The sequence below is a fragment of the Arabidopsis lyrata genome (genome assembly GCF_000004255.2).
Source record: "Arabidopsis lyrata subsp. lyrata unplaced genomic scaffold ARALYscaffold_1, whole genome shotgun sequence".
In the NCBI taxonomy this organism is placed as follows: Eukaryota; Viridiplantae; Streptophyta; class Magnoliopsida; order Brassicales; family Brassicaceae; genus Arabidopsis; species Arabidopsis lyrata.
Genome location: NW_003302555.1, coordinates 6,750,864 through 6,772,108, shown reverse-complemented (window position 1 = coordinate 6,772,108; position 21,245 = coordinate 6,750,864). Strand labels below are relative to the sequence as shown.

The 21,245-nt window shown below is 39.7% G+C and overlaps 9 protein-coding genes across 18 annotated transcripts; 5 read left to right on the top strand and 4 right to left on the bottom strand.

Moving 5' to 3' along the window:
• Positions 1 to 17: 17 nt before the first annotated feature.
• Positions 18 to 2,004, bottom strand: LOC9328956 (phosphatidylinositol-glycan biosynthesis class F protein). Of its 4 annotated transcripts, XM_002890097.2 has the most exons (8): positions 1,717 to 2,004; positions 1,561 to 1,626; positions 1,313 to 1,355; positions 1,064 to 1,118; positions 832 to 880; positions 649 to 716; positions 466 to 574; positions 45 to 321 (listed from the first exon to the last, which is right to left on the bottom strand). In XM_002890097.2, the coding sequence occupies exons 1-8, from the start codon at positions 1,897 to 1,899 to the stop codon at positions 208 to 210; spliced, it is 687 nt and encodes a 228-aa protein (XP_002890143.1). In that variant the 5' UTR covers positions 1,900 to 2,004; the 3' UTR covers positions 45 to 207. The 4 variants fall into 4 exon arrangements, with proteins under 4 accessions (XP_020867565.1, XP_020867566.1, XP_002890143.1 ...); XM_021011906.1 differs by lacking the exons at positions 1,561 to 1,626; positions 1,717 to 2,004 and adding an exon at positions 1,448 to 1,554 and having other exon boundaries at positions 18 to 321; XM_021011905.1 differs by lacking the exon at positions 1,561 to 1,626.
• Positions 2,005 to 2,097: 93 nt separating this feature from the next.
• LOC9328955 (heat shock 70 kDa protein 5) lies at positions 2,098 to 4,443 on the top strand. The gene has a single exon (XM_021011895.1). The coding sequence runs from the start codon at positions 2,303 to 2,305 to the stop codon at positions 4,247 to 4,249; it is 1,947 nt and encodes a 648-aa protein (XP_020867554.1). The 5' UTR covers positions 2,098 to 2,302; the 3' UTR covers positions 4,250 to 4,443.
• Positions 4,444 to 4,813: 370 nt separating this feature from the next.
• Positions 4,814 to 5,381, top strand: LOC9326205. The gene is made up of 2 exons (XM_002892846.2): positions 4,814 to 5,005; positions 5,095 to 5,381. Exons 1-2 carry the CDS (start codon positions 4,885 to 4,887, stop codon positions 5,358 to 5,360), a joined length of 387 nt encoding a protein of 128 aa, XP_002892892.1. The 5' UTR covers positions 4,814 to 4,884; the 3' UTR covers positions 5,361 to 5,381.
• A 58-nt stretch (positions 5,382 to 5,439) lies between these two features.
• LOC9328954 (vacuolar fusion protein CCZ1 homolog A) lies at positions 5,440 to 8,618 on the bottom strand. Of its 6 annotated transcripts, none has more exons than XM_021011898.1 (10): positions 8,260 to 8,618; positions 7,845 to 8,126; positions 7,640 to 7,733; positions 7,344 to 7,527; positions 7,206 to 7,244; positions 6,960 to 7,069; positions 6,340 to 6,879; positions 6,103 to 6,258; positions 5,802 to 6,019; positions 5,440 to 5,718 (listed from the first exon to the last, which is right to left on the bottom strand). In XM_021011898.1, exons 2-10 carry the CDS (start codon positions 8,018 to 8,020, stop codon positions 5,688 to 5,690), a joined length of 1,548 nt encoding a protein of 515 aa, XP_020867557.1. In that variant the 5' UTR covers positions 8,021 to 8,126; positions 8,260 to 8,618; the 3' UTR covers positions 5,440 to 5,687. The 6 variants fall into 6 exon arrangements, with proteins under 6 accessions (XP_020867557.1, XP_020867558.1, XP_020867556.1 ...); XM_021011899.1 differs by having other exon boundaries at positions 7,845 to 8,123; XM_021011897.1 differs by having other exon boundaries at positions 7,845 to 8,051.
• Positions 8,619 to 8,784: 166 nt separating this feature from the next.
• On the top strand, positions 8,785 to 11,434 carry LOC9326204 (magnesium transporter MRS2-1). The gene is made up of 6 exons (XM_021011903.1): positions 8,785 to 9,029; positions 9,121 to 9,167; positions 9,574 to 10,199; positions 10,315 to 10,776; positions 10,874 to 10,921; positions 11,025 to 11,434. Exons 3-6 carry the CDS (start codon positions 9,609 to 9,611, stop codon positions 11,253 to 11,255), a joined length of 1,332 nt encoding a protein of 443 aa, XP_020867562.1. The 5' UTR covers positions 8,785 to 9,029; positions 9,121 to 9,167; positions 9,574 to 9,608; the 3' UTR covers positions 11,256 to 11,434.
• Positions 11,390 to 12,198, bottom strand: LOC9328953. The gene is made up of 2 exons (XM_021011909.1): positions 11,959 to 12,198; positions 11,390 to 11,653 (listed from the first exon to the last, which is right to left on the bottom strand). The coding sequence occupies exons 1-2, from the start codon at positions 12,128 to 12,130 to the stop codon at positions 11,562 to 11,564; spliced, it is 264 nt and encodes an 87-aa protein (XP_020867568.1). The 5' UTR covers positions 12,131 to 12,198; the 3' UTR covers positions 11,390 to 11,561.
• A 136-nt stretch (positions 12,199 to 12,334) lies between these two features.
• On the top strand, positions 12,335 to 15,508 carry LOC9326203 (putative cyclic nucleotide-gated ion channel 7). 2 transcript variants are annotated; one of them, XM_021011894.1, is made up of 5 exons: positions 12,335 to 13,416; positions 13,494 to 13,706; positions 13,794 to 14,107; positions 14,184 to 14,532; positions 14,610 to 15,508. In XM_021011894.1, the coding sequence occupies exons 1-5, from the start codon at positions 12,883 to 12,885 to the stop codon at positions 15,327 to 15,329; spliced, it is 2,130 nt and encodes a 709-aa protein (XP_020867553.1). In that variant the 5' UTR covers positions 12,335 to 12,882; the 3' UTR covers positions 15,330 to 15,508. The 2 variants fall into 2 exon arrangements, with proteins under 2 accessions (XP_020867553.1, XP_020867552.1); XM_021011893.1 differs by having other exon boundaries at positions 13,494 to 14,107; positions 14,610 to 15,346.
• Positions 15,355 to 17,517, bottom strand: LOC9328952 (photosynthetic NDH subunit of subcomplex B 1, chloroplastic). Its single transcript, XM_021011902.1, has 7 exons — positions 16,923 to 17,517; positions 16,673 to 16,823; positions 16,395 to 16,585; positions 16,065 to 16,322; positions 15,879 to 15,984; positions 15,707 to 15,792; positions 15,355 to 15,612 (listed from the first exon to the last, which is right to left on the bottom strand). The coding sequence occupies exons 1-7, from the start codon at positions 17,342 to 17,344 to the stop codon at positions 15,444 to 15,446; spliced, it is 1,383 nt and encodes a 460-aa protein (XP_020867561.1). The 5' UTR covers positions 17,345 to 17,517; the 3' UTR covers positions 15,355 to 15,443.
• A 245-nt stretch (positions 17,518 to 17,762) lies between these two features.
• LOC9328951 (DNA-3-methyladenine glycosylase 1) lies at positions 17,763 to 20,405 on the top strand. The gene is made up of 5 exons (XM_021011904.1): positions 17,763 to 18,656; positions 19,250 to 19,307; positions 19,395 to 19,478; positions 19,594 to 19,735; positions 19,841 to 20,405. Exons 1-5 carry the CDS (start codon positions 18,191 to 18,193, stop codon positions 20,153 to 20,155), a joined length of 1,065 nt encoding a protein of 354 aa, XP_020867563.1. The 5' UTR covers positions 17,763 to 18,190; the 3' UTR covers positions 20,156 to 20,405.
• Positions 20,406 to 21,245: the final 840 nt, after the last annotated feature.

Sequence of the window (21,245 nt, the reverse complement as noted above, 5' to 3'; positions counted from 1 at the left end):
CAGGCTTATCATTTGCATTTTCCCCTAAGTTTGTTTGGATTGTCTTTCAAGTCTATAATCGTTGGTTGAACACTTGATTCTATGTGGAATATAAAATTTTTTGTTCAAGCTAACAAAAACCTTTGCCCTATTGTTGTTTCTCCATCTAGCAATCAAGTCAAAACAAAATGAAACTCGTTCTGCATATCCAGGGACGATCAATCTATTCTAGGCTAGCTTCAAATTCTTGTGTTTCCTGAGAAGAATCATCAAACTCAAGGAGACAATTTGTCCAACAATGCAGCCTCCTATAGCTCCATAACACACACATACAGGCCACTCCTGTTTAGAAGAATAATATAAGGATTAGTTCATTCTTGCAATAAACGCGAAAAAGAGAGTAATAAGTTCAAAACCACAAGTCCACAACCAAGAACAAGAACCAAGCCCTTGATTGGATTGGATATTGAGATAAATAAACATTACCTGCCATGGCCTTTCCCAGTCAAGTGGCATAGGCCAAGCTCCAAACCAAGCTCCAATAATTGCTCCATATGCTGGAATCAAGATCATATATTCTATATTTCCAGTTGGTCTAAAAGAAACAAAATGATGGATTAACAATAGCAATTGTGTGAATTATCATATAAGGTAACATAACTAACTTACTTAAGTGAAGCAAACACACGATGCCAATCTGTCCATGACGCACCAAAAACTGCAGTCGCTGGAACAACCTATGAAAATCAAAATTATCAGTCAGCATCAAAGGTTTGTTCCAAACTGCAGAGATACACATATGCATGGTAATAACATCGTTACATCTTTCAAGTCATGGACACTGCAGCTTACCGTGAAAACAGACATTAGAAAGGACCAGTGAATTGTTCTTGGTAAAGATCTGCATAAGATAAGAGGTAATACTCATGTCATGCTTTTGCTAATCACGTAATCTCCATGCAGAAGTGAGATCACAACCAGTATTAAGGAGCCTCGTTTGTAATCTGGACAACTGAAAAGTCCAGATTCACAATCAACATATCCACAATTAGAAAGAAACAAAAAAAGATTTAGAGAAACATACTGCATTCCAATAGGTGCACCCAAAGAAACAGCTCCAAAAGCATTTATAAGAGCCCCTATTAAACAAACCAAACCACAGGTATAGAGAAGTCAGAATTCAAGGGATACTGAATAAGTAAGAGCACAAGAGGAAAGCATCAGAAGCTAATACTCATTCACATCTTCAGGTTTAGCTTAACATCTAGAATTTCCAGGTGAACTCATTGAGGAATCAACTTCTTTGAAAAAGTAGCAAACAAAAATTACTAACCGGAAATTAGTCCTACTATGCTTCGCCCAACAGCTCTAAAGTACTGGAAATCAATGAGAAAATCATTAAGAGAGAGTCAAAACAGAGAAGACCAAATCTTTACTATATGAAAGAAACGATTTTTTGGAGCATTACGAGTGTCAAAGTGATGATACTTGTCAATTTCATAAAAGGGAAATGAGCCAAGCACAAAGCAATCCAGTTAAAACGAGAAAGTAAGCTTATTTAAATCCCGGAGATGAACTCACGGAGCATTTCTCTGGGTTTCGTCGGAGCAAGCTGTAGATGATTACCACTATCGGGAACTCAATAATCTGAAATTAAAATTAAAAAAAGGCTAAACTAGCTGAAAAATACCCACTAAAACATGCAACAACCAGATTAATGAAAGAAAGTTTTAGTACCCATAGGAGACGCAGAGTGAGAGATGGATCAGAAATGAGATCGACAAAGTAAATATTATGAATCACCCAGAATCCGACGGCCAGAAATAACCCAGTAATCAAATAGACAGAGAAAGCCCCCAGAGCTGATATCGACACACCAATGGAGATTTCTGGCGTCTTCTTCTTCTTCGCCTCTTTCATGGCTTTTCCTTTCTCGTCGTCTTCTGAATCAGAACGAGTGAAGAAGACGTCAAAAAACTTCCATTACTTTCACTGGGCCTTTCATTCTATATATGGGCCTACAATTATCACTTTATGGGCTTTAATAGGCCCACTAAACTATTAAGCGGTTGCCGGAGATAAATATAATAAGCCGGTGAATCCAGAACTCTCTGGTACATTTGTGCGATTTCTCCATGTTTCCACAATCCCGTGGGTTGTTCCCCGAGCTTTTTCTCGAAATGTCTCGTTTCTCTCGTCGAATTCGTATATATATCTGCTTCCATCGATTCCGATTCTTCATCAACCAGATAAACAAACAACAGAAATCGAAAAACCTCACTTTCCAATTTCAATCAATTACTGAAGCTTTTTTCTAGTAACAATGGCGACGAAATCAGACAAGGCTATTGGAATCGATCTCGGCACTACATACAGTTGTGTGGGAGTTTGGATGAATGATCGTGTGGAGATCATCCCTAACGATCAGGGAAACCGTACGACACCGTCCTACGTCGCCTTCACTGACACTGAGCGGCTGATCGGAGACGCGGCGAAGAATCAAGTGGCGTTGAATCCTCAGAACACTGTCTTCGATGCGAAACGTCTCATTGGAAGGAAATTCTCTGATCCTTCTGTTCAGAGTGATTTGGTTCACTGGCCGTTCAAGGTTGCTTCTGGTCCCGGAGATAAACCGATGATAGTGGTCTCTTACAAGAACGAAGAGAAGATGTTCTCTCCTGAGGAGATATCTTCCATGGTGTTGGTGAAGATGAAGGAAGTCGCTGAGGCTTTCCTAGGTCACACTATTAAAAACGCCGTTGTAACGGTTCCGGCGTATTTCAACGATTCGCAGAGGCAGGCAACGAAGGACGCCGGAGCTATTTCTGGGCTAAATGTTTTGAGGATAATCAATGAGCCGACTGCTGCAGCTATAGCTTACGGTTTGGACAAGAAGGGTACCAAGGCCGGTGAGAAGAATGTTTTGATTTTCGATCTCGGTGGTGGAACTTTTGATGTTTCGCTGTTGACGATTGAAGAAGGTGTTTTTGAAGTGAAAGCTACTGCTGGAGATACTCATCTTGGTGGTGAAGACTTTGACAACAGACTTGTGAACCATTTTGTTGCGGAGTTTAAGAGGAAACACAAGAAGGATATTTCTGGGAATGCGAGGGCTCTTAGGAGGTTGAGGACTGCTTGTGAGAGAGCAAAGAGAACGCTTTCTTCTACGGCTCAGACGACTATTGAGATTGATTCTTTGCACGAGGGTATTGACTTCTATGCGACGATCTCACGTGCGAGGTTTGAGGAGATGAACATGGATTTGTTCAGAAAATGTATGGATCCTGTGGAGAAAGTTCTTAAAGACGCCAAGATCGACAAGAGCAGTGTGCACGATGTGGTTCTGGTCGGAGGATCGACGAGGATTCCGAAAATTCAACAGCTTCTGCAAGATTTCTTCAACGGGAAGGAGCTATGCAAGAGCATAAACCCTGATGAAGCTGTTGCCTATGGAGCTGCGGTTCAGGCTGCGATACTGACTGGTGAAGGAAGCGACAAGGTCCAAGATCTGTTGCTTCTTGATGTGGCGCCGCTAAGCCTTGGAATTGAGACAGCCGGTGGGGTGATGAGTGTGTTAATCCCGAGGAATACGACGGTTCCTTGTAAGAAGGAGCAAGTGTTCTCTACGTATGCGGACAATCAGCCAGGCGTTCTGATCCAAGTCTATGAAGGAGAACGTGCCAGGACCAAAGATAACAACCTTCTCGGGACTTTCGAGCTCAAGGGCATTCCTCCTGCACCACGTGGAGTTCCTCAAATCAATGTCTGCTTTGACATGGACGCGAATGGGATCCTAAATGTGTCGGCGGAGGATAAAACCGCTGGTGTAAAGAACCAGATCACGATCACGAACGACAAAGGAAGGTTGAGTAAAGAGGAGATAGAGAAGATGGTGCAAGATGCGGAGAAGTACAAGGCTGAGGATGAGCAAGTGAAGAAGAAGGTGGAGGCCAAGAACTCGTTGGAGAACTATGCTTACAACATGAGAAACACTATCAAGGATGAGAAACTCGCGCAGAAGCTAGATCAAGAGGATAAGCAGAAGATTGAGAAGGCGATTGATGAGACAATCGAATGGATTGAAGGAAACCAGCTGGCAGAAGTTGATGAATTTGAGTACAAGTTGAAAGAGTTGGAAGGTATTTGCAACCCAATCATCTCAAAGATGTATCAGGGTGGTGCCGGCGGTCCCACTGGAGGTATGCCGACAGATGGTGGTTTCAGTAACTCAGGTGGTGCTGGAGGTCCCAAGATCGAAGAGGTGGACTAAACCGTGTGCAGAGTGTAAAGACAGAAGAGTGGGTTTGGACCATTTGCGAGTCTTTCTTTTGTATTGTGTGAGGGTCAAAGAGTGTTGTTATTCATAGGTGTTTTGCTAGTGAACAAATGGCAGTATTATAGTTGTATGCTTTACATATTTCAGTTGTTTCGAGTAATAAAGAAAGTGATTTACTTTTCTCTCAAGAGTGTGTACCTAAAGTGTTCATTAACAAATCTAGATGAAGTTTGTCTTGTCTTTACTGCATAAACATAACTCTCTAAGAGCATGTTCGTTAGGTTCTTAGTCTTATCTCGCACATATGCTTTTTTATTTTTGTCATAATCTCGCACATATGCCTAAGGAAGTGATTATATATATACATACATATTACTAAGTGTTATATATGTATATATGTGTGTACATATTGATGAATTTTCTTTGCTTGTTGGAGTTGTCTTTGTCCTGAGAAAGGAAGAGGCAGAACAGAGAATTTTGATCTTTGAAGTGTGATAAAGAAAAGTACATATTTGATGCCTAACTTGTCATTTCAGAACAAGTTCTGTCTTGACCCCACCCACACATATATATACACACTGTTAGCTTCATTACAGTAACATCTAAAATCCACGAAGCTCAGACCAGCAATGGGTACAGTATCTGTTGCATTGGTCTTCCTCTTCCTCGTCTTTCTCTGCTTCCCCATCTCATTAGACTCCCAGAAACTCGATCCAGCGACGAGCTTGCTCAACCAAGAACAAGCCCATGGTGCTCTGTTTTAAGTATCTGTTGTTTCTCTTTAGTTTATATGACCAGAGATGTTAAACATCATTATCTCGTTTTTGTTCTTCTTATAGCAGAGTTTATAATCAAAGATATAGGAGGAGAAGATAACAAGAGCATCGACATCTTCCGGGCAGGGAAAGGAGGTCATGGAGTTACAGGTGGAAGAGGCGGCGGAGGCCGGAAAGCATCTCCAAAAAAAAGTAATGCCGCCATGGACCACACGCCAACGTTCTTCTCCGCTGCCTCCATTCTCTTTACTGGTTGTATAATGTTTTCATTAACTTCTTTCAATATCTTACATATTGTACTGAATATTATAAACTTTGAATTCTATTGAAAATTTGGAACGGATACAGAATAACACTTGTATAGTACTACTAGTAATTAGGAGTGACTATATCTAACCAAACCAAGAATTAAGACCCACGAGAAAGATGCTTTCCTCCGCACAAAAAAAAAAGGATTTCGTTTGCATGATAGAGCGTGGAATCATTGTTACATATCTACAGGCCAACTAAGAACACAATCGTTTTCCTCTCTGCAATTTCCCACAACAAAATTAATGGCTAATAGAGAAGTGCTCATTACATCTTCTGAGCTTTTCACTTTGTACTTGAAACTAGAAGAAACCTCTTCCCAAAACCAGAAGAAAGAACACTAAAACTTAGTCCATCAAGAACGCTCCGCTGCAATACCTGATAAAATCCCAGCACATTTTTTTAAGAACAGTCATGAATTTGTTTCCAATGCAGAGTATTTAGTTCGTAAGTAGCAATACCTGTTGCTGAATCTTCCAACAGCGTCTGTAGTATCAAGAAGAGTGTCGCTGCCTTTCTCCAAAGCCATGTAAAGCTCTTTGCCTCTGGTCACACGGGCGATCACCCACACATTGTTCTTAGCTCTGATGCATATTTCCATGTCTTTCTCCTGCCTTTTCGCACGACTTTTTTCTAAATCCACTTCTTCTCTAAGCTTGTTTAGTGCAAGTAGAGACTCCTGCCGTTTTTGAAGTGCATACACTTTTGAGTCCAAAGGTGGCAATAATTGCAGCTAGTAAATCATAGTGTGAAAGACGTTACCTTTGCAAGTGTTGTTACTTTTCCTGAAGGAGAAGCTCTGGATACTTCCATGTCACTATCAACTACTAAGTAACGGTAACCTTTAATATGGTAAGTATTCTCACCGCCCCACCCTCTTGAAATCTTCTCTTCGATTTTCAAAATTCTCAGTGATGCCTGGAAAAGAGATATTGGGTATTTATTAGAAGACACCATAAAAGAGATTCACCAAAAAAGATCGATGGGCGATGTGCTAACATCTTCAATAACTTGCTGTTTCACGGCTGAGACGCTTAAATCACCATTGACAATGGCATTTGTAGGCATGAGAAGAAGTAAGGTGAGACTTTTATGCTGATAAGCAAGGAGATACATTCTTTCTTGTGTCTGCTGAAGCCAGATTGTAGGGATGGCAGAATCAGGTGAACCGCCAGTCTCTAGACCCCAAATATCGGTTATTAAAAACCCATCTTTCCCTTTTGTCCACTTCTCATTTTGTAGTGGCCTAATAACATGATGCATGTCATTACCGTTTCTTGAGTGTAGGGAATCAATTGGGCCAATGGGTGCCAAAGTAGATCTAGAAGAGATTTCAGATGAACCAGACCCTTTAAGTAGATATGACCAAGAACTTGCGTCAGAGGATAAAGCTTTTGAGGTCAACCTCATTACAGCAAATGTAAATAAGTCGACGGTATCATCAGCTGAGAGGGTTGTTGAAACCAGCAGATCTTGAAATAAGATCATAGAGTGACATCGTAAGCTCCCAGCACATGAATCTAGTACTTGAACAAGAGACTGTACATCCAAAAAATGTTCGTCAAATACCAAATTATTATATGTGTAAATAATAGTCCAACAGATTTGGAGACACAAACCTGAACTTCAACTGCGATGTCCCTTGCTAAAGTAAGCATTTGAACAGTTCCACGCTCTCTCAAAGTTTCACGGAAAGTTGGTAGCTGAAGTTTCTTCCCAACAAAAAAATCTGCCCGAAAGAGAAAACCTTTGCATAAGCTATTACATACAAACCAACTTGAGCATTTTACCATGAAGGTAACAAAATATGCGGTTTTGCACAAATCCAAAGGAAGGCATTCGACACAGCAACTTGAGCATTTTACCACAGCAGCAGTCTTCCGAGAGAGACCATTTTTGAAATGCTGACAATTATTGACATAAAATGTATTGAAGCGGGAAACAGAATAAAAAGGGAAAACAGTGGAATATTATATGTACTAGATTTTGTGATAGTAACTTACTGCTTAAATAATCAGTGATGAACGGGTACAACAGTGATCGGGTAAGCCCTCCTGTTGGTTCTTTTTCGATTAATGCCCTAATTGACCCGTGAAACATAACAAAGAGTGAGTGCACTTCTTTAAGCACCCTCCTTAATGCATCAATCCTCCATATTGCTCCTGTCTCCTTATTTTTCTCCACAACCTGCCAATGTCTAGATCAGATCTTGTTCATTGACATTACCGAGACACCATAGGATGCATCATTCATAAAAAAATTCTTGTGCTATAACAAGTAAAGAAAGAGAATGCTTTACCATAACCATCCAGATATCGGGTTCAGCCTCATAGAAAACATGGGAATGTCTTTCTGCTTCTATTACTTCACAAGCTGCCTCCGGAGAGAAAAGTCTGCATTAATAGTCACACCAATCCTCAGAATATGAACAAGATTCACAAACAGCAATGATAAAAACACATCTCACAGGGTTAAAAAAAGAAGAAGAGTATGTAGCAGCTGACCTAGTAAAAGTAATAAGACCTTCACTGAGCCCGATCACTGATAACTGCGTGGATAAGTCTAATTCTGCAGGGTAAAAGAACAAAATCTTGTCTAACTCTTGTCCTTCAGTTTGGCCCCTCCTCAAATCAAATGCGCAAAGTCGAAGGCTTTCATCACCAGAGCTCATGGACGCCATTTCTGGAAGCTTCTACGAACTCATTAAAACCCTAACATACAATGCAAGAACCGCGGCAGAAATCAAGCAAGTTACAATTGTTTGTTTCCAATGTGCACATACTCTGCTTCAAAATCCAAAGTAATTTCAGGGTTTCAAGGGCACATTGGAGATTCAACCACGGCACACAAATCCCAAAGTAAGGTTCCTAAAATAAGAAGACCGAAGAACCCATAAATCGAGAAGACAAAATTTACTACCTTGAGAACGAATTGAAAGAGCAATGTCGAAGGAGTGATCAATCACCTGGTACTGCGAGATAGTTCACCGATCGGAGACAGATTAGTCAACTTTCGATTGGTGGAAAGCTCAAATTTCTAAACTCAAACTCGAATTTGACCGATTGAGCTGAAATCAGTAGAAGAAGAATTACGTGACATTTTGTGTGACAAGGATGAAGAAAGAAGAGCAGGTGGACAGTTAACCACCACGAAATAAACCGGATCGGGTTTATCGAAGAGTCGGGTCAAGATCTGAAACGGGTAACCGAATATTTCTAGATAGATTCTCATCTCTGTCTCTTCTAATTATGTGAATCTCAAATAATTTGATCATTACTCGGTTAATAATTAAACCTTAAGAGATAGTGATAATGACAACATTAATGATCTAAAGTTAAGTTAGATTTGATAATATAATGGGAAGTTAGAGATAACCGGTAAATTAGCTATAGTTGGTCGGTTAGCATTTCTGGTTAACCCCTCAAGTAGCACTACTTGGCTCGCATTCACTAGTCGCGCGACTAATAGAAAAAAAGCTTCTGCGTGTTTGTTGTCTTCCATCGCTCGTTTGTTTCTTCTTCAGCCATATCGGAAAAAAAAAAAAAACCCGATATACGACAAGCCATCCGGTGTTTGTTCCGACAAGCTTCGAATCGATCTGTGATAGGTTTTTCCTTTTTCCGCCTTATGAATCTCTTTTCATTGGATTCAGTTTAACTTGAGTGATGAAACCAATCTCCGTGCTAGAGGTAAATTCAGATACATCGGTTAGGTTTTCTCTTTGTTTTTGCTTCGTACCGATCGATATGATTCTGGGTTCGTTTTGTTTCCAATCTGCAGCTTTTTGATCCCGTGGCTGGTAGGATATTACGGCGTTTGTAGCTCTGGTATGGCTTTGTGGTTCGTTTTGGTTCTGAATTTCGAAATTTTTCGATTTTTTTATCGGAATCTGAGACTAGTTCATCGTTTTATGGTTACAGTTGGCTTGTATAGATTTAGAACGACGAAATCAGCCTTGATTTATTAACTTGTATTTGTTCTTGCACATATGTTTTGAATTTTTCTGCTCCGGAGTTTTGGTGGCCTGTGGTCTGTGTAGAATAGTATCAAGATCATTCCTGTTATCATTTAAGAAAGATGTTGAACAAAGAAACTACTTAAATCTTCTTGAGTATCTAGATTCATTGGGGAAATTCTTGTTCTTAGGATGATTGCAGTGTTTCTGGTTATTCGGCATTTGTGTATCTGAGAATCTAATCTCACTTTTTACGTTATTTATTTTGATATTTGTAGTTATTTGGCATTCCAGTATCTGAACTTTTGCAACTATGTCTGAGCTAAAAGAGCGCCTGCTTCCTCCAAGACCTGCTTCAGCTATGAACCTCAGAGATACTACTGTGACTCGGCCTTCTGCCTCTGGAAGAGCACCCCTTCTTGGAGTTGATGTCTTGGGTCTGAAGAAGCGTGGACAAGGCCTACGGTCTTGGATTCGAGTTGATACTTCTGGCAATACTCAGGTCATGGAGGTCGATAAGTTCACTATGATGCGTAGATGTGACTTGCCTGCCCGTGATTTAAGGCTGCTTGATCCCTTATTCGTGTATCCCTCAACTATCCTCGGCCGAGAAAAGGCTATTGTTGTGAACTTAGAGCAAATCCGTTGTATTATTACTGCAGATGAAGTTCTGCTCCTGAATTCCCTTGACAACTACGTGCTGCGGTATGTTGTTGAGTTGCAGCAGAGACTAAAGACTAGTAGTGTAGGTGAGATGTGGCAGCAGGAAAATGCCCAGTTGAGTAGGAGGAGGAGCAGGAGTTTTGACAATGCTTTTGAGAATTCATCCCCTGATTATTTACCTTTTGAGTTTAGAGCTCTTGAAATAGCCCTTGAAGCTGCTTGCACGTTTCTCGATTCCCAGGTTAGTAACAGTTTAGCTTCGATTTTGTTTCTCCATCTGAAAAAAACAGACTAATGCAGGGCTTGGATTTGACTTCTACACACTAAGTTGATTGAATTTTATTTTTTCTCTATAGGCTTCAGAGTTGGAGATTGAGGCATACCCGTTATTAGATGAGCTTACCTCAAAGATCAGTACACTAAACTTGGAGCGTGTGCGTAGGCTAAAGAGCAGGCTTGTAGCACTGACAAGAAGAGTTCAGAAGGTTCGGGATGAGATTGAGCAGCTAATGGATGATGATGGAGATATGGCAGAAATGTATCTAACAGAGAAGAAGAGGAGAATGGAAGGATCTCTGTACGGTGACCAATCCTTGTTGGGTTACAGGTCAAATGATGGTCTATCTGTTTCTGCACCAGTCTCTCCTGTTTCTTCTCCTCCTGATTCCCGAAGACTTGATAAAAGCTTGAGCATCGCGAGAAGTCGGCATGACAGTGCAAGGAGTTCGGAAGGTGTAACAGAGAATATAGAAGAGCTAGAGATGTTGCTGGAAGCTTACTTTGTCGTCATTGATAGCACTCTAAACAAGTTGACATCGGTACTTTAGTGCTTCCTCCCTTTTTCACTTTCTGTCTTTCTTCGTTAGGAAGCTTTAATCATATGTATCCCTCTCTTTACTTTACTTTACTTTACAGTTAAAGGAGTACATTGATGACACTGAAGATTTCATTAACATTCAACTGGTAATACCTCAAAAATTCTACCTTTTCCATCTTCCACAACTGAATGTTAATCCAGTTTGAGAAACCATATGAGTCTTGCTGAAACTGTCATCAATATATGCAGGATAATGTACGGAATCAGCTGATCCAGTTCGAGTTGCTTCTCACGACTGCAACTTTCGTTGTAGCCATATTTGGGGTAGTTGCGGGGATATTTGGGATGAACTTTGAGATAGACTTCTTCAACCAGCCAGGTGCATTCAGATGGGTACTTATAATTACTGGAGTATGTGGCTTTGTTATATTTTCGGCATTCGTCTGGTTCTTCAAGTACAGAAGACTCATGCCTCTATAAGAGGACATGAATGTGCCCCCCACCCCACAAAGTAGACATCAACTTCTATTGTTGTGTTGCTTACATATTAATGATTTGTTTCCTTTTCACAATGGAATCTTCAGCAATTTTATCATAGGCATTGTCAATCCAAATGTGATAGAATCTTTTGTCTTTTTATTAAAAAACAGATAACCAAACATGGTGCATCAAAAAATATGAAAGTAAGAACAAGCTTGAATCTAAACCACAAAGTTTCAGACTCTTTTTACTAAGTTTTAACTCGTGTGGGTAAATGAGTATCAGTGTGCAAGTACTTGAGACAGACTACTTGTTAGCTGATGAAGACGATGAGAGGCGGGCTTTTCGAGCTTTATCGGCCTTGTCCATGTAATCTTGGTGAGATTGATGCTTTGACCCTAAGAGAAACCATAGAACTTCAACCAATTAGCCCAAACAGAGAGCAGATGTAACAGATTCAGGTGCTATAGGAATGTGAAAATGTGATCCATTTTCATCAGTTCTCAGAAACCATTTACTTAAGTGTATAAGATATAATGTCTCTCTCATTTTGCAAGAAGATCCAAATCAGAATCTACCAGCAATCAAAATCATATATCATCTTCCTATCAGAGTTTCCTTCAATTCTCTTCTAAACCCATATCCATCCACGAGAAAGGATTTGGTTATAAAATTATTAAACGATGAGAGAGATCGGACGGACCTTGAGTCATCACATACCAAGGAACTCCGAAGATGATGGTGACGATTCCGATCCCAACCAAGACGTGCTTCCTTTCACCACTGTAAACGTAATGTTCCATTTTAGCTCTGAATCCTCCGCCTCCGGCCATACTTGCAGCACCACCGTTGTTGGTCTTCGTCTCATTTCCCATTCTCAGATCTCTCTATGTTTTTAACTTACCTTTCCGATCAACAAACAAGGTTTATCGGTCCATCCATCAGAGAATGGGGGAGGTTTTAGAAACATGTATAAATGGGCCTTAATTTAGGCCCATCCACATTAACTTTCTTTATGTTTATATAATATTACAGTTTGAACCCCATACTTTCTTTGATTACAATTTTACCCCAAGAAAGAGAGTGAATTAGATATAGAAGAGAGCGCTATAATAACTCTTCGCGCCTCGTCAAAAAACGCGGTAAATACGCTCCTTATCAGAAGTTAGTTAGTGTATGATTATTAACCAACTTTCACAACGGTCCAATCTCAAGGAGTATTCAATCATTCATCCGCCATCTATGGTACCAAGTAGCAACCCTCAATTTCTTCTTTCCCAAGTTTCTTCGAGCCCTAGACTTTCCTATATCATTCTTACACTTTTCCACATTTATTACAAATCACTGTTAAGTATTTGTCGCCGATCCTTGCTTAGCTCTTTATTCCCAGTTTTTATCTCATATAATCGAGATCTGTGGTGATGTTAGGTTAAATTTTGCATGAAGCCTATGATTGTTTCTCCGAAAAATGTACAAATCCCAATACATTAGCGGCCAGAGAGAAAAATTCGTTAGGTAAATAACCAAACTCGCAATATTTTTCTATGATTTCTTCAGATCTAGGAAAGGTTTAACTTATAATTACAGGTTAGATGATATAGATTCAAGTTCTTCTCCTGCGACTGGAATGATGATGCAGCGAAACTGTTTCGGATTTAACCTAAAGAACCGAGGAGGTGAAAAGAAGAAAGCATCCAAATCTTTCAGGGAAGGAGTCAAAAAAATCAGATCAGAAGGTCTAATAACCATCGGTAAATCGGTAACAAGAGCAGTTTTTCCAGAAGATTTAAGAATAACCGAGAAGAAAATCTTTGATCCTCAAGACAAAACACTTCTCATATGGAACAGATTGTTCGTCATTTCGTGTATTTTAGCTGTCTCAGTTGATCCATTGTTCTTCTATCTTCCCATTGTCGATAATTCCGGAAGCAGCTGTATAGGGATTGACACGAAACTAGCTGTTACAACGACGACCCTTAGAACCATCGTTGATGTCTTTTACTTAACTAGAATGGCTCTTCAGTTCCGAACAGCTTATATAGCTCCTTCCTCTCGTGTGTTTGGTCGTGGTGAGCTTGTGATTGATCCTGCAAAGATCGCGGAACGGTATTTAACCCGTTATTTCATCGTCGATTTCCTAGCAGTGCTTCCTTTACCGCAGGTAAAACATCCTTTGATAGTTACTAAGAATATTGGATATTTTAGGGTTAATTTTGATGTTTCATGTGGATATTACAGATTGCGGTATGGAAGTTTCTTCACGGGTCTAAAGGATCAGATGTGCTACCGACGAAAACGGCATTGTTGAACATTGTAATCGTGCAGTATATTCCGAGATTCGTGAGGTTTATTCCGTTAACATCAGAACTGAAGAAAACTGCTGGAGCTTTTGCTGAAGGAGCGTGGGCTGGTGCTGCTTATTATCTCCTCTGGTATATGCTTGCAAGCCACGTAAGCGTCATTATGTATATATATAAGGTTTTGAGACATTTATTTATCATTGTGTCACTTTCTCACTTCAGAAACACATTTTCGCAGATAACTGGAGCGTTTTGGTACATGTTGTCAGTGGAACGTAACGATACTTGTTGGAGATTTGCTTGTAAGGTCCAGCCAGATCCGCGACTCTGTGTTCAGATTTTGTATTGTGGGAGTAAATTTGTGAGCAATCGCGAAACTGAATGGATCAAAACAGTCCCTGAGCTTCTCAAGAGCAATTGTTCCGCTAAAGCAGATGATTCAAAGTTTAACTATGGGATATATGGTCAGGCAATATCTTCAGGCATTGTATCATCAACAACATTTTTCTCCAAATTCTGTTATTGTCTATGGTGGGGTCTTCAGAATCTCAGGTAAGGCCTTGAAATCAATGAATAAACCGTTGTTAGCTTATGCAGTAATTTTGATAACTTTGGTGTTTTCTAACAGCACGTTAGGTCAAGGACTGCAAACAAGTACATTTCCAGGAGAGGTTTTGTTTTCCATTGCGATTGCTATAGCTGGTCTTCTTCTTTTCGCGCTTCTTATTGGGAATATGCAGACTTATCTTCAGTCACTTACTGTTCGTCTCGAGGAAATGAGGATTAAAAGACGCGACTCGGAACAGTGGATGCATCACAGGTCACTTCCACAAAATTTGAGGGAAAGAGTCAGACGCTATGATCAATACAAATGGTTAGAGACAAGAGGTGTAGACGAAGAAAACATAGTTCAGAGTTTACCTAAGGATCTCAGAAGAGACATCAAACGCCATCTCTGTCTAAATTTAGTTAGGAGGGTAAGATTTTAGAATCAGAATGCTAAAATTGTTTCAGATACTAACTAACTAACTAACCAAGTGTTCTGTTTCTGCAGGTTCCTCTGTTTGCTAATATGGATGAAAGATTACTTGACGCGATCTGTGAGAGATTAAAGCCGAGTCTTTACACGGAAAGCACTTACATTGTGCGTGAAGGAGACCCGGTTAACGAAATGATGTTCATAATCCGAGGCCGGTTAGAGAGTGTAACAACAGATGGAGGACGAAGCGGTTTCTTCAACAGAGGGTTATTGAAAGAAGGAGACTTTTGTGGTGAAGAGCTTCTGACATGGGCACTTGACCCTAAAGCAGGCTCAAACTTACCTTCTTCCACAAGAACAGTGAAGGCTCTAACTGAAGTAGAGGCTTTCGCTCTTGAAGCTGAAGAGCTGAAGTTTGTAGCAAGTCAGTTTAGGAGACTTCATAGTCGACAGGTTCAACAAACATTTAGGTTTTACTCTCAGCAATGGAGAACTTGGGCTTCTTGCTTCATCCAAGCTGCTTGGCGTCGCTATTCAAGAAGGAAAAACGCTGAACTGAGGCGGATAGAAGAAGAAGAAGAAGAAATGGGTTATGAATATGAGTATGATGAAGAAAGTGACAAGAGGCCTATGGTTATCACAAGAACTGAGTCTTCTTCTAGACTGCGTTCAACGATATTTGCATCAAGATTTGCTGCTAATGCATTGAAAGGGCACAGACTAAGGAGCTCAGAGAGTTCAAAGAGCTTGATGAATCTGCAAAAGCCTCCGGAACCTGATTTTGATGCTGAATAATCCAATTCTTGATCAGAGGCCAACATCAGAATAACAGAACTATATAATTGATTTATACACATAAATGCTCTATATATAACGTGTTTCAGAAACTTCAGAAACTGTTAGGTTTATCTACACGAGAGCCAATGATCCTTCAAAGATCTGCATTGCATTTTTAACAGTTCCTATGTCGATATCTGCTAGTTTTCCAGTCTTCGAAGCAATAATTACACAGTTACTCTTCTCTTCTGCATACGGTACAAAGAGCTTCCCTTTCTCTTCTGAAGAGAACAAGCCAATACTGGAAGAAAAAGAATCACACACACACACACACACAAACACATGTCAGTTCTTGAAAACATTTATCACTCTTTATCTTAATCAGATATCTTCACCTGGGTTTGTCTCGCGCATTAGCTAGTTGAATCGCAGCAGTGTTTGTAGCGATAACTCCAGCAGAATCGTTTATCAGAGCAGCCAACTAAGTAAGATCAAGAAAATGAATCAAAGTAAGATCGGTGAATTCAACTTTGTTCATACTAAATACAGACAGATAAGCATACACACCTGTCCTGGTGTTGTGATGAACACTATAGATGTATCATCACCCACAAAATCTTCAACTTTTTCTCTTTCTTTCTCATGTGGAATCACAAAGACCGGCTTGAATCCCCTGGCATTGTTCACAATCATATCTCAGAGAATTTCAATCTCAGCAGAAAATTCACATTTTGAAGGTGTTTATTTAATTACCTTATACCCTTTATTATCTTAGCCCATTTTTCAAGTGACAGCAAACTATCACTATCTCCTTTTGATTGCATTGATGCTTTAGAATCCGATTCAATCCCATGAATCACTATAAACTTCCCCGTGGCTGCTCCAGCATTCCTATACTTCTCAGCCACAACCACTTTCAATTTCCGTGAAATCGATACTCTAAGTGGCAACACAGGAGTCCTTGGAACACTCCTAAACGGTCTTCCTAACCAATCTTCCATCTGATCATACCTGAAACCATCAACAGTCAATATAGACTGGCGATAAAAAAATCTGCAGTTTCTTCGGGTTCAAGGAACTCACATGCTATAGCCTAATTCTGAAAGGTTGGCATTTTCTGCGGTAAAGGTCTCAGACAGCATCAGACCAGCTCCTGCAGAGTTAACATTCGGGTAAATGTAACTAACCCTGTCTCGAGCCGTTGTCATGAACAAGAACGCTGCGTGGCCTAACCCTGCGAGCTTCGTGGACAGAATCATGTCATAGTACCTTCCCTGAAACATGACTTAAAAGAAAAGTTAACTAAGCAGTCTGATAAAGGAAAGATATAAAAAAGGTTGAAATGTTTTAAAGTTACAAACTTTGAGGATTCCGATCATGTCTGTGTATTCAGCAGGTTCAGGCCAATGATCATCTGGATCATACACATTTGCCCATCTCACGTTTTTGTTTAATTCGTATGTTTGTTTTCCTCTATCAGTCGTTAATATATCTACCTGAACACCAGGATACCTTACAAAAACAACAAGAGACGTACGGACAATGTTCTGCATTACAAATTTAAGGTTTTTAAACAAATGTCAAATCGGAGACAGAGTCTTATACTTTTACCTGTCTTTGATTAGCTGAATTGTCGGGAAAAAGAGTAAATTCTCGTAAACGCCACCGGAGATAACGCAGCAACATCGTCTAACATCTCCTCTGATTTTCAACGGCAAAGAAGCAAGCTCGACGGTGTAACCCTTGGGAAACTTCAAGAACCCGTAAGGGTTATCAGGATTATCGGGTGGTCGTGGATCCTCATCTTGTTTTCCGTCGACAAACAAGGACCCGTATTCGTTTTCCGGGTCTTCACCGCTATCAAACGGGTCGAGCCACGGGTTATTCTTCTTCTTGAGATTGACCGAGACATCGGAAGATCTCGAAGTAAGCCGAGTTTGAAAGTTGAGGAAGACAAGTTGTTTGGAGGTCGAAAACGGCGGCGTTTTGAAGAATGGGGAAATGGGTTTGGGTAACAGAGGAAGTGAAGCCATTGGAAGGTTTTTTGAGCCAAAGAAAGAAAAGTTTGGATTTTAAAATGTTGGGAAAGAAGAGAGATCTCTTTAGGAGGAACTTAGGATAAGTGGGTCCCTTTTATGGCTATTTTCCGACCAGAGAAGAAGAAACTTAGCATTTAATTTCTTTTTTTTTTTTTTGTTATGGCAATTTCAGAAATTATTCTCTGTTCGATTAATTAAAACTTTTGTCTTGACATGGGTTGATAGGCACGAGCAAACATTCCTAATCTCAGAACTCAGAAGCATTAATCAACTGATTAAACAAGTAAACTTTACGGAACTTTACAGTAAGTAATTAAACCATTTTAGTTGTCGGGTCGAGCAATAAGTACCCGTTTTAATTGTCGGGTCGAGGAACAAAAGATCAGAAAAAAAGCAGAAGAACCAAACGATGACGTGTTAAGCATCTCGTTTCTCTTTCGATTTGATTCGTTTCGTCCTCGATCAGAAAAAACTTCTTCTTTTTTTTTTTAATTTTTTTTCTGGGTTTTCTGAAGTCAAAAGGTTTCTTTTTTCTTCACTGTTCCAAGATTTTCTTTTGTGTTCTTTTCCTTAGTTGCTCATTGTTTCTAAATTTACTTTTCTCGTGAACACAACAAGCAACTTGGCTTGGTTTTGCTAGAAGATTCCTAAAAATGAGATATTTAGCGGTGACAAAAAGTTTCATTTGGGTGCTAATGTAGCTGTAAAGTCTAGGCCTTTCGTTATATAATCTCTTGAATTAGGTTACGAAACTGTTGAAAATAGCTATTTTGTTGTTGTTGTGATCCAGTGATAGATCTGTGAAATCAAAAAAGCATTTTCTTTGTGAGAATCGGGTCAATGTCGGTTCCGCCTCGATTCCGGTCCGTAAATTCCGATGAGCGAGAGTTCCGATCAGTTCTTGGTCCTACCGGGAACAAGCTGCAGAGGAAACCGCCGGGGATGAAACTGGAGAAGCCGATGATAGAGAAGAAGACCATCATCGAGTCAAAAGATGAAGAAACGAAGAAACCAACTACTCCGGCTTCTCCAAGGACGACTTTGAAGCAATGCTCGTCTCTTTGCTCTTCGATTTTGAGAAAGAACAGTGCCTCGATGACTGCTTCGTATTCCTCTGATGCTTCGTCTTCGTGTGAGTCATCGCCTTTGAGCGTGGCTTCTTCTTCGAGCTGTAAGAAGGTTATGAGGCGAAGCGGGTCTGTCTCTTCTACAAGGAAGCTGAGTATTGGGAAAGAAGAGGACAAGGTTGCTGGTGATTGCTTCGCTGATGGTCGTAGAAGGTGTGCTTGGATCACACCTAAAGCTGGTAAGAATCCATTTTTCATCTATTTCATACTGCGAGAGCGTTTGACTTTAGATGTATTCAAAATGTATGAAACGAGCAAGAATGTCAGTGTGAATGTGAGATTGAGTTTGACCTGATTTTATGAATCAGTGAAGAGACGATGAAGTTCTTCTCTAGCTAGTTGAATCAAATGGTACTGATTTGAGACAAGGAGCTAGTGTCTTTTGTTTGATCTAATTATGTGCTTCTGTATGTGGATGCTGAAGTAACTCAATGGTCAACAAAATGCTACAATTGCTCTATACTTTGTTCAGTGATCATTTGCTATGTTGCATAACCTATGTAGTAGCTTGTCCTGAGGTTCTCTTATAGATATTTAACTTCTCAGTGTCCATGAAATCTAGCTGAAGGATGTTTTGATTAGCTGATAGATCCACTTCGTTTATGATTTTAGTATAAACCAAGCAGAGTTTTCTGGATTTTCTATGCGAATGAGCATAAATGTTTCCATGCCAAGAGGCACTATCCATTATTCTTTGTTGCTCTCTCATGTTTCATATCTTTCTCTGCTGTAAATCGACTAATAATGTGGTGTGTTTTTCCTTCTTGTAAAGACCCGTGCTATGTTGCTTTCCACGACGAAGAATGGGGAGTTCCTGTAGATGACGACAAGTATGTGGCACCCTCAACTTTTTTCCTTTTATCAGAGATGCTCTCTGTAGTTATAAGAGTCTCTTACCAATTGGTTAAATTGTGTAGGAAGCTTTTCGAGTTATTATGCCTCTCTGGTGCTCTAGCCGAACTCTCCTGGACCGACATTCTCTCCAGAAGACAGTTACTCAGGTAACCAAACCAAGTTCTTAAGTAATCCGAATCTTGAAATCGCAATGTAAACTTCTGATGCCTAGCCAGTAGCTCTGATCTCAAATTTGCTTAACTTGCTTCTTATTTGAAACAGGGAAGTTTTTATGGACTTCGATCCAGTTGCTGTTTCTGAAATGAATGACAAAAAGTTAACAGCGCCCGGCACTGCTGCCATTTCCTTACTATCAGAGGTAAAGATACGGTCAATCCTCGATAACTCACGCCATGTGCGCAAGGTATAGCATAACATAGACTCACACTTACTGATCTAAATTACTCAAAACTTGTGACATTTCTAGATATAATAATCTTTCTGGCTGTTAAATGTTAATTTCATTCAGATTATAGCTGAATGCGGATCATTTAAGAAGTACATGTGGAACTTTGTGAACAACAAGCCTACACAGAGCCAATTCAGGTATCAGCGCCAAGTCCCCGTGAAGACATCGAAAGCAGAGTTTATCAGCAAAGATCTTGTACGCAGAGGCTTTCGCAGCGTTAGTCCAACAGTTATTTACTCCTTCATGCAAGCAGCTGGACTGACGAATGATCATCTCATAGGGTGCTTCAGATTCCAAGACTGTTGCGTAGATGCAGAAACAACAACAACAACAACGAAGGCGAAGAAGAAGAACGAGAGAGAGGGTGATAAATAAGAGCAATCCTGAAATAAGCTAATTAACGTATTTGAGTACCACCATGTTGTTTGCTTTTGCTTTCCAAGATTAATTGACACAAGGAGGTTTTGTTACCGTGAAAAAAAGTGTTCTCTTTTCTTTTTTCTTTTGGCGTTGTATAGATGCTTCTTGGTTATCGGCTTATGCACATATAGTAGAATGTTGCGATGAACTCTTAGACCGGACATATTTGTGTGGATCTACGTATTAATTCAGCTTATTTGACCTATATAAGTAATGCTTTTCAAACTTGAAGAGAAAAATACTTTTGATTTTATTACCCGAGTTGTAAAAAACGATTCCTGAGAAATAAAGGCCGTGCATTGTGGACGTCGAATTCATCTTTGGCATATTATTTTATTCTTTTAATTTGTTGTGGGCTTTTATAATCGAAACCAATGGGTTGGTTGGTATGTTATATATATAGCCTATGGTAGTAGGCAGCTTAGTCAAATCACATGAGATGTTTTTTCTAATCCTTCGCTCTTTGGTCTTTTGTTTCCTCAACTATTATTTTTCTTATAAATTTGATAAATGGATACTAATTAAGTTTCATTGAATCTTGATATGTCAACAAAACAAAAAAAAAAAAATCTTGACATGTAAACAAGATTTACGTGTCGATTATAAAAAGAAACAGAGAAGTATAGAGAGTGTCGATCGTCTTTATTTTCGCGTATAGAGAGTGTTGTCTATTGACTATCGAATCTCACCAAAACACGGGAGTGAATGGATCCCACTTGTTGTCATAGATCATAACCACGCGCACTTCCTTGTGGGCTCCATCTTTTATCTTTACCGTTAAGTTGGCTACTTGGCCCTGTTTCTAAATCTCTTCTTCTTTTGTTAATATTTTTTGGATACTAATAAGTAGTAGTATATTACTTAGGGGATATTATTATTTTGGTAGAGAACTTTTCTATTACGTATTTACTTATTGCTATTACTAACTGTTAAGCTGAAGACAAGAAATTGAAAGTTTTTTACGTATCCTTTATTGTTAATTATCTGATTTAGCTTTTCCTACGCATTTACTTCCCTAATTAACACATAGACGAAACAAAATAAC

Bases quoted from the DNA above. Each gene is read 5' to 3' on its own strand.
- LOC9326203 (XM_021011893.1), top strand. From the start codon at position 12,883: ATGATGATGCAGCGAAACTGTTTCGGATTTAACCTAAAGAACCGAGGA. The intron at 14,108-14,183 runs GTAAGGCCTTGA...GTTTTCTAACAG, and splicing joins TGGGGTCTTCAGAATCTCAG to CACGTTAGGTCAAGGACTGC. The intron at 14,533-14,609 runs GTAAGATTTTAG...CTGTTTCTGCAG, and splicing joins GTCTAAATTTAGTTAGGAGG to GTTCCTCTGTTTGCTAATAT.
- LOC9326205 (XM_002892846.2), top strand. From the start codon at position 4,885: ATGGGTACAGTATCTGTTGCATTGGTCTTCCTCTTCCTCGTCTTTCTC. The intron at 5,006-5,094 runs GTGCTCTGTTTT...TTCTTCTTATAG, and splicing joins CAACCAAGAACAAGCCCATG to CAGAGTTTATAATCAAAGAT.
- LOC9328956 (XM_002890097.2), bottom strand. From the start codon at position 1,899: ATGAAAGAGGCGAAGAAGAAGAAGACGCCAGAAATCTCCATTGGTGTG. The intron at 1,627-1,716 runs GTACTAAAACTT...TTTTAATTTCAG, and splicing joins TCACTCTGCGTCTCCTATGG to ATTATTGAGTTCCCGATAGT. The intron at 1,119-1,312 runs GTTAGTAATTTT...TTTGTTTAATAG, and splicing joins CATAGTAGGACTAATTTCCG to GGGCTCTTATAAATGCTTTT.
- LOC9328952 (XM_021011902.1), bottom strand. From the start codon at position 17,344: ATGGCTTCACTTCCTCTGTTACCCAAACCCATTTCCCCATTCTTCAAA. The intron at 16,824-16,922 runs GTAAAAGTATAA...TGTTTTTGTAAG, and splicing joins ATTCAGCTAATCAAAGACAG to GTATCCTGGTGTTCAGGTAG. The intron at 16,323-16,394 runs GTGAGTTCCTTG...TGATGGTTTCAG, and splicing joins TCAGAATTAGGCTATAGCAT to GTATGATCAGATGGAAGATT.
- LOC9326204 (XM_021011903.1), top strand. From the start codon at position 9,609: ATGTCTGAGCTAAAAGAGCGCCTGCTTCCTCCAAGACCTGCTTCAGCT. The intron at 10,200-10,314 runs GTTAGTAACAGT...TTTTCTCTATAG, and splicing joins GCACGTTTCTCGATTCCCAG to GCTTCAGAGTTGGAGATTGA. The intron at 10,922-11,024 runs GTAATACCTCAA...CAATATATGCAG, and splicing joins ATTTCATTAACATTCAACTG to GATAATGTACGGAATCAGCT.
- LOC9328955 (XM_021011895.1), top strand. From the start codon at position 2,303: ATGGCGACGAAATCAGACAAGGCTATTGGAATCGATCTCGGCACTACA.
- LOC9328953 (XM_021011909.1), bottom strand. From the start codon at position 12,130: ATGGGAAATGAGACGAAGACCAACAACGGTGGTGCTGCAAGTATGGCC. The intron at 11,654-11,958 runs GTCCGTCCGATC...GGTTTCTCTTAG, and splicing joins TTGGTATGTGATGACTCAAG to GGTCAAAGCATCAATCTCAC.
- LOC9328954 (XM_021011898.1), bottom strand. From the start codon at position 8,020: ATGGCGTCCATGAGCTCTGGTGATGAAAGCCTTCGACTTTGCGCATTT. The intron at 7,734-7,844 runs GTCAGCTGCTAC...CTATTAATGCAG, and splicing joins GGTCTTATTACTTTTACTAG to ACTTTTCTCTCCGGAGGCAG. The intron at 7,528-7,639 runs GTAAAGCATTCT...AGACATTGGCAG, and splicing joins CCGATATCTGGATGGTTATG to GTTGTGGAGAAAAATAAGGA.
- LOC9328951 (XM_021011904.1), top strand. From the start codon at position 18,191: ATGTCGGTTCCGCCTCGATTCCGGTCCGTAAATTCCGATGAGCGAGAG. The intron at 19,308-19,394 runs GTATGTGGCACC...TAAATTGTGTAG, and splicing joins GTTCCTGTAGATGACGACAA to GAAGCTTTTCGAGTTATTAT. The intron at 19,736-19,840 runs GTATAGCATAAC...AATTTCATTCAG, and splicing joins ACTCACGCCATGTGCGCAAG to ATTATAGCTGAATGCGGATC.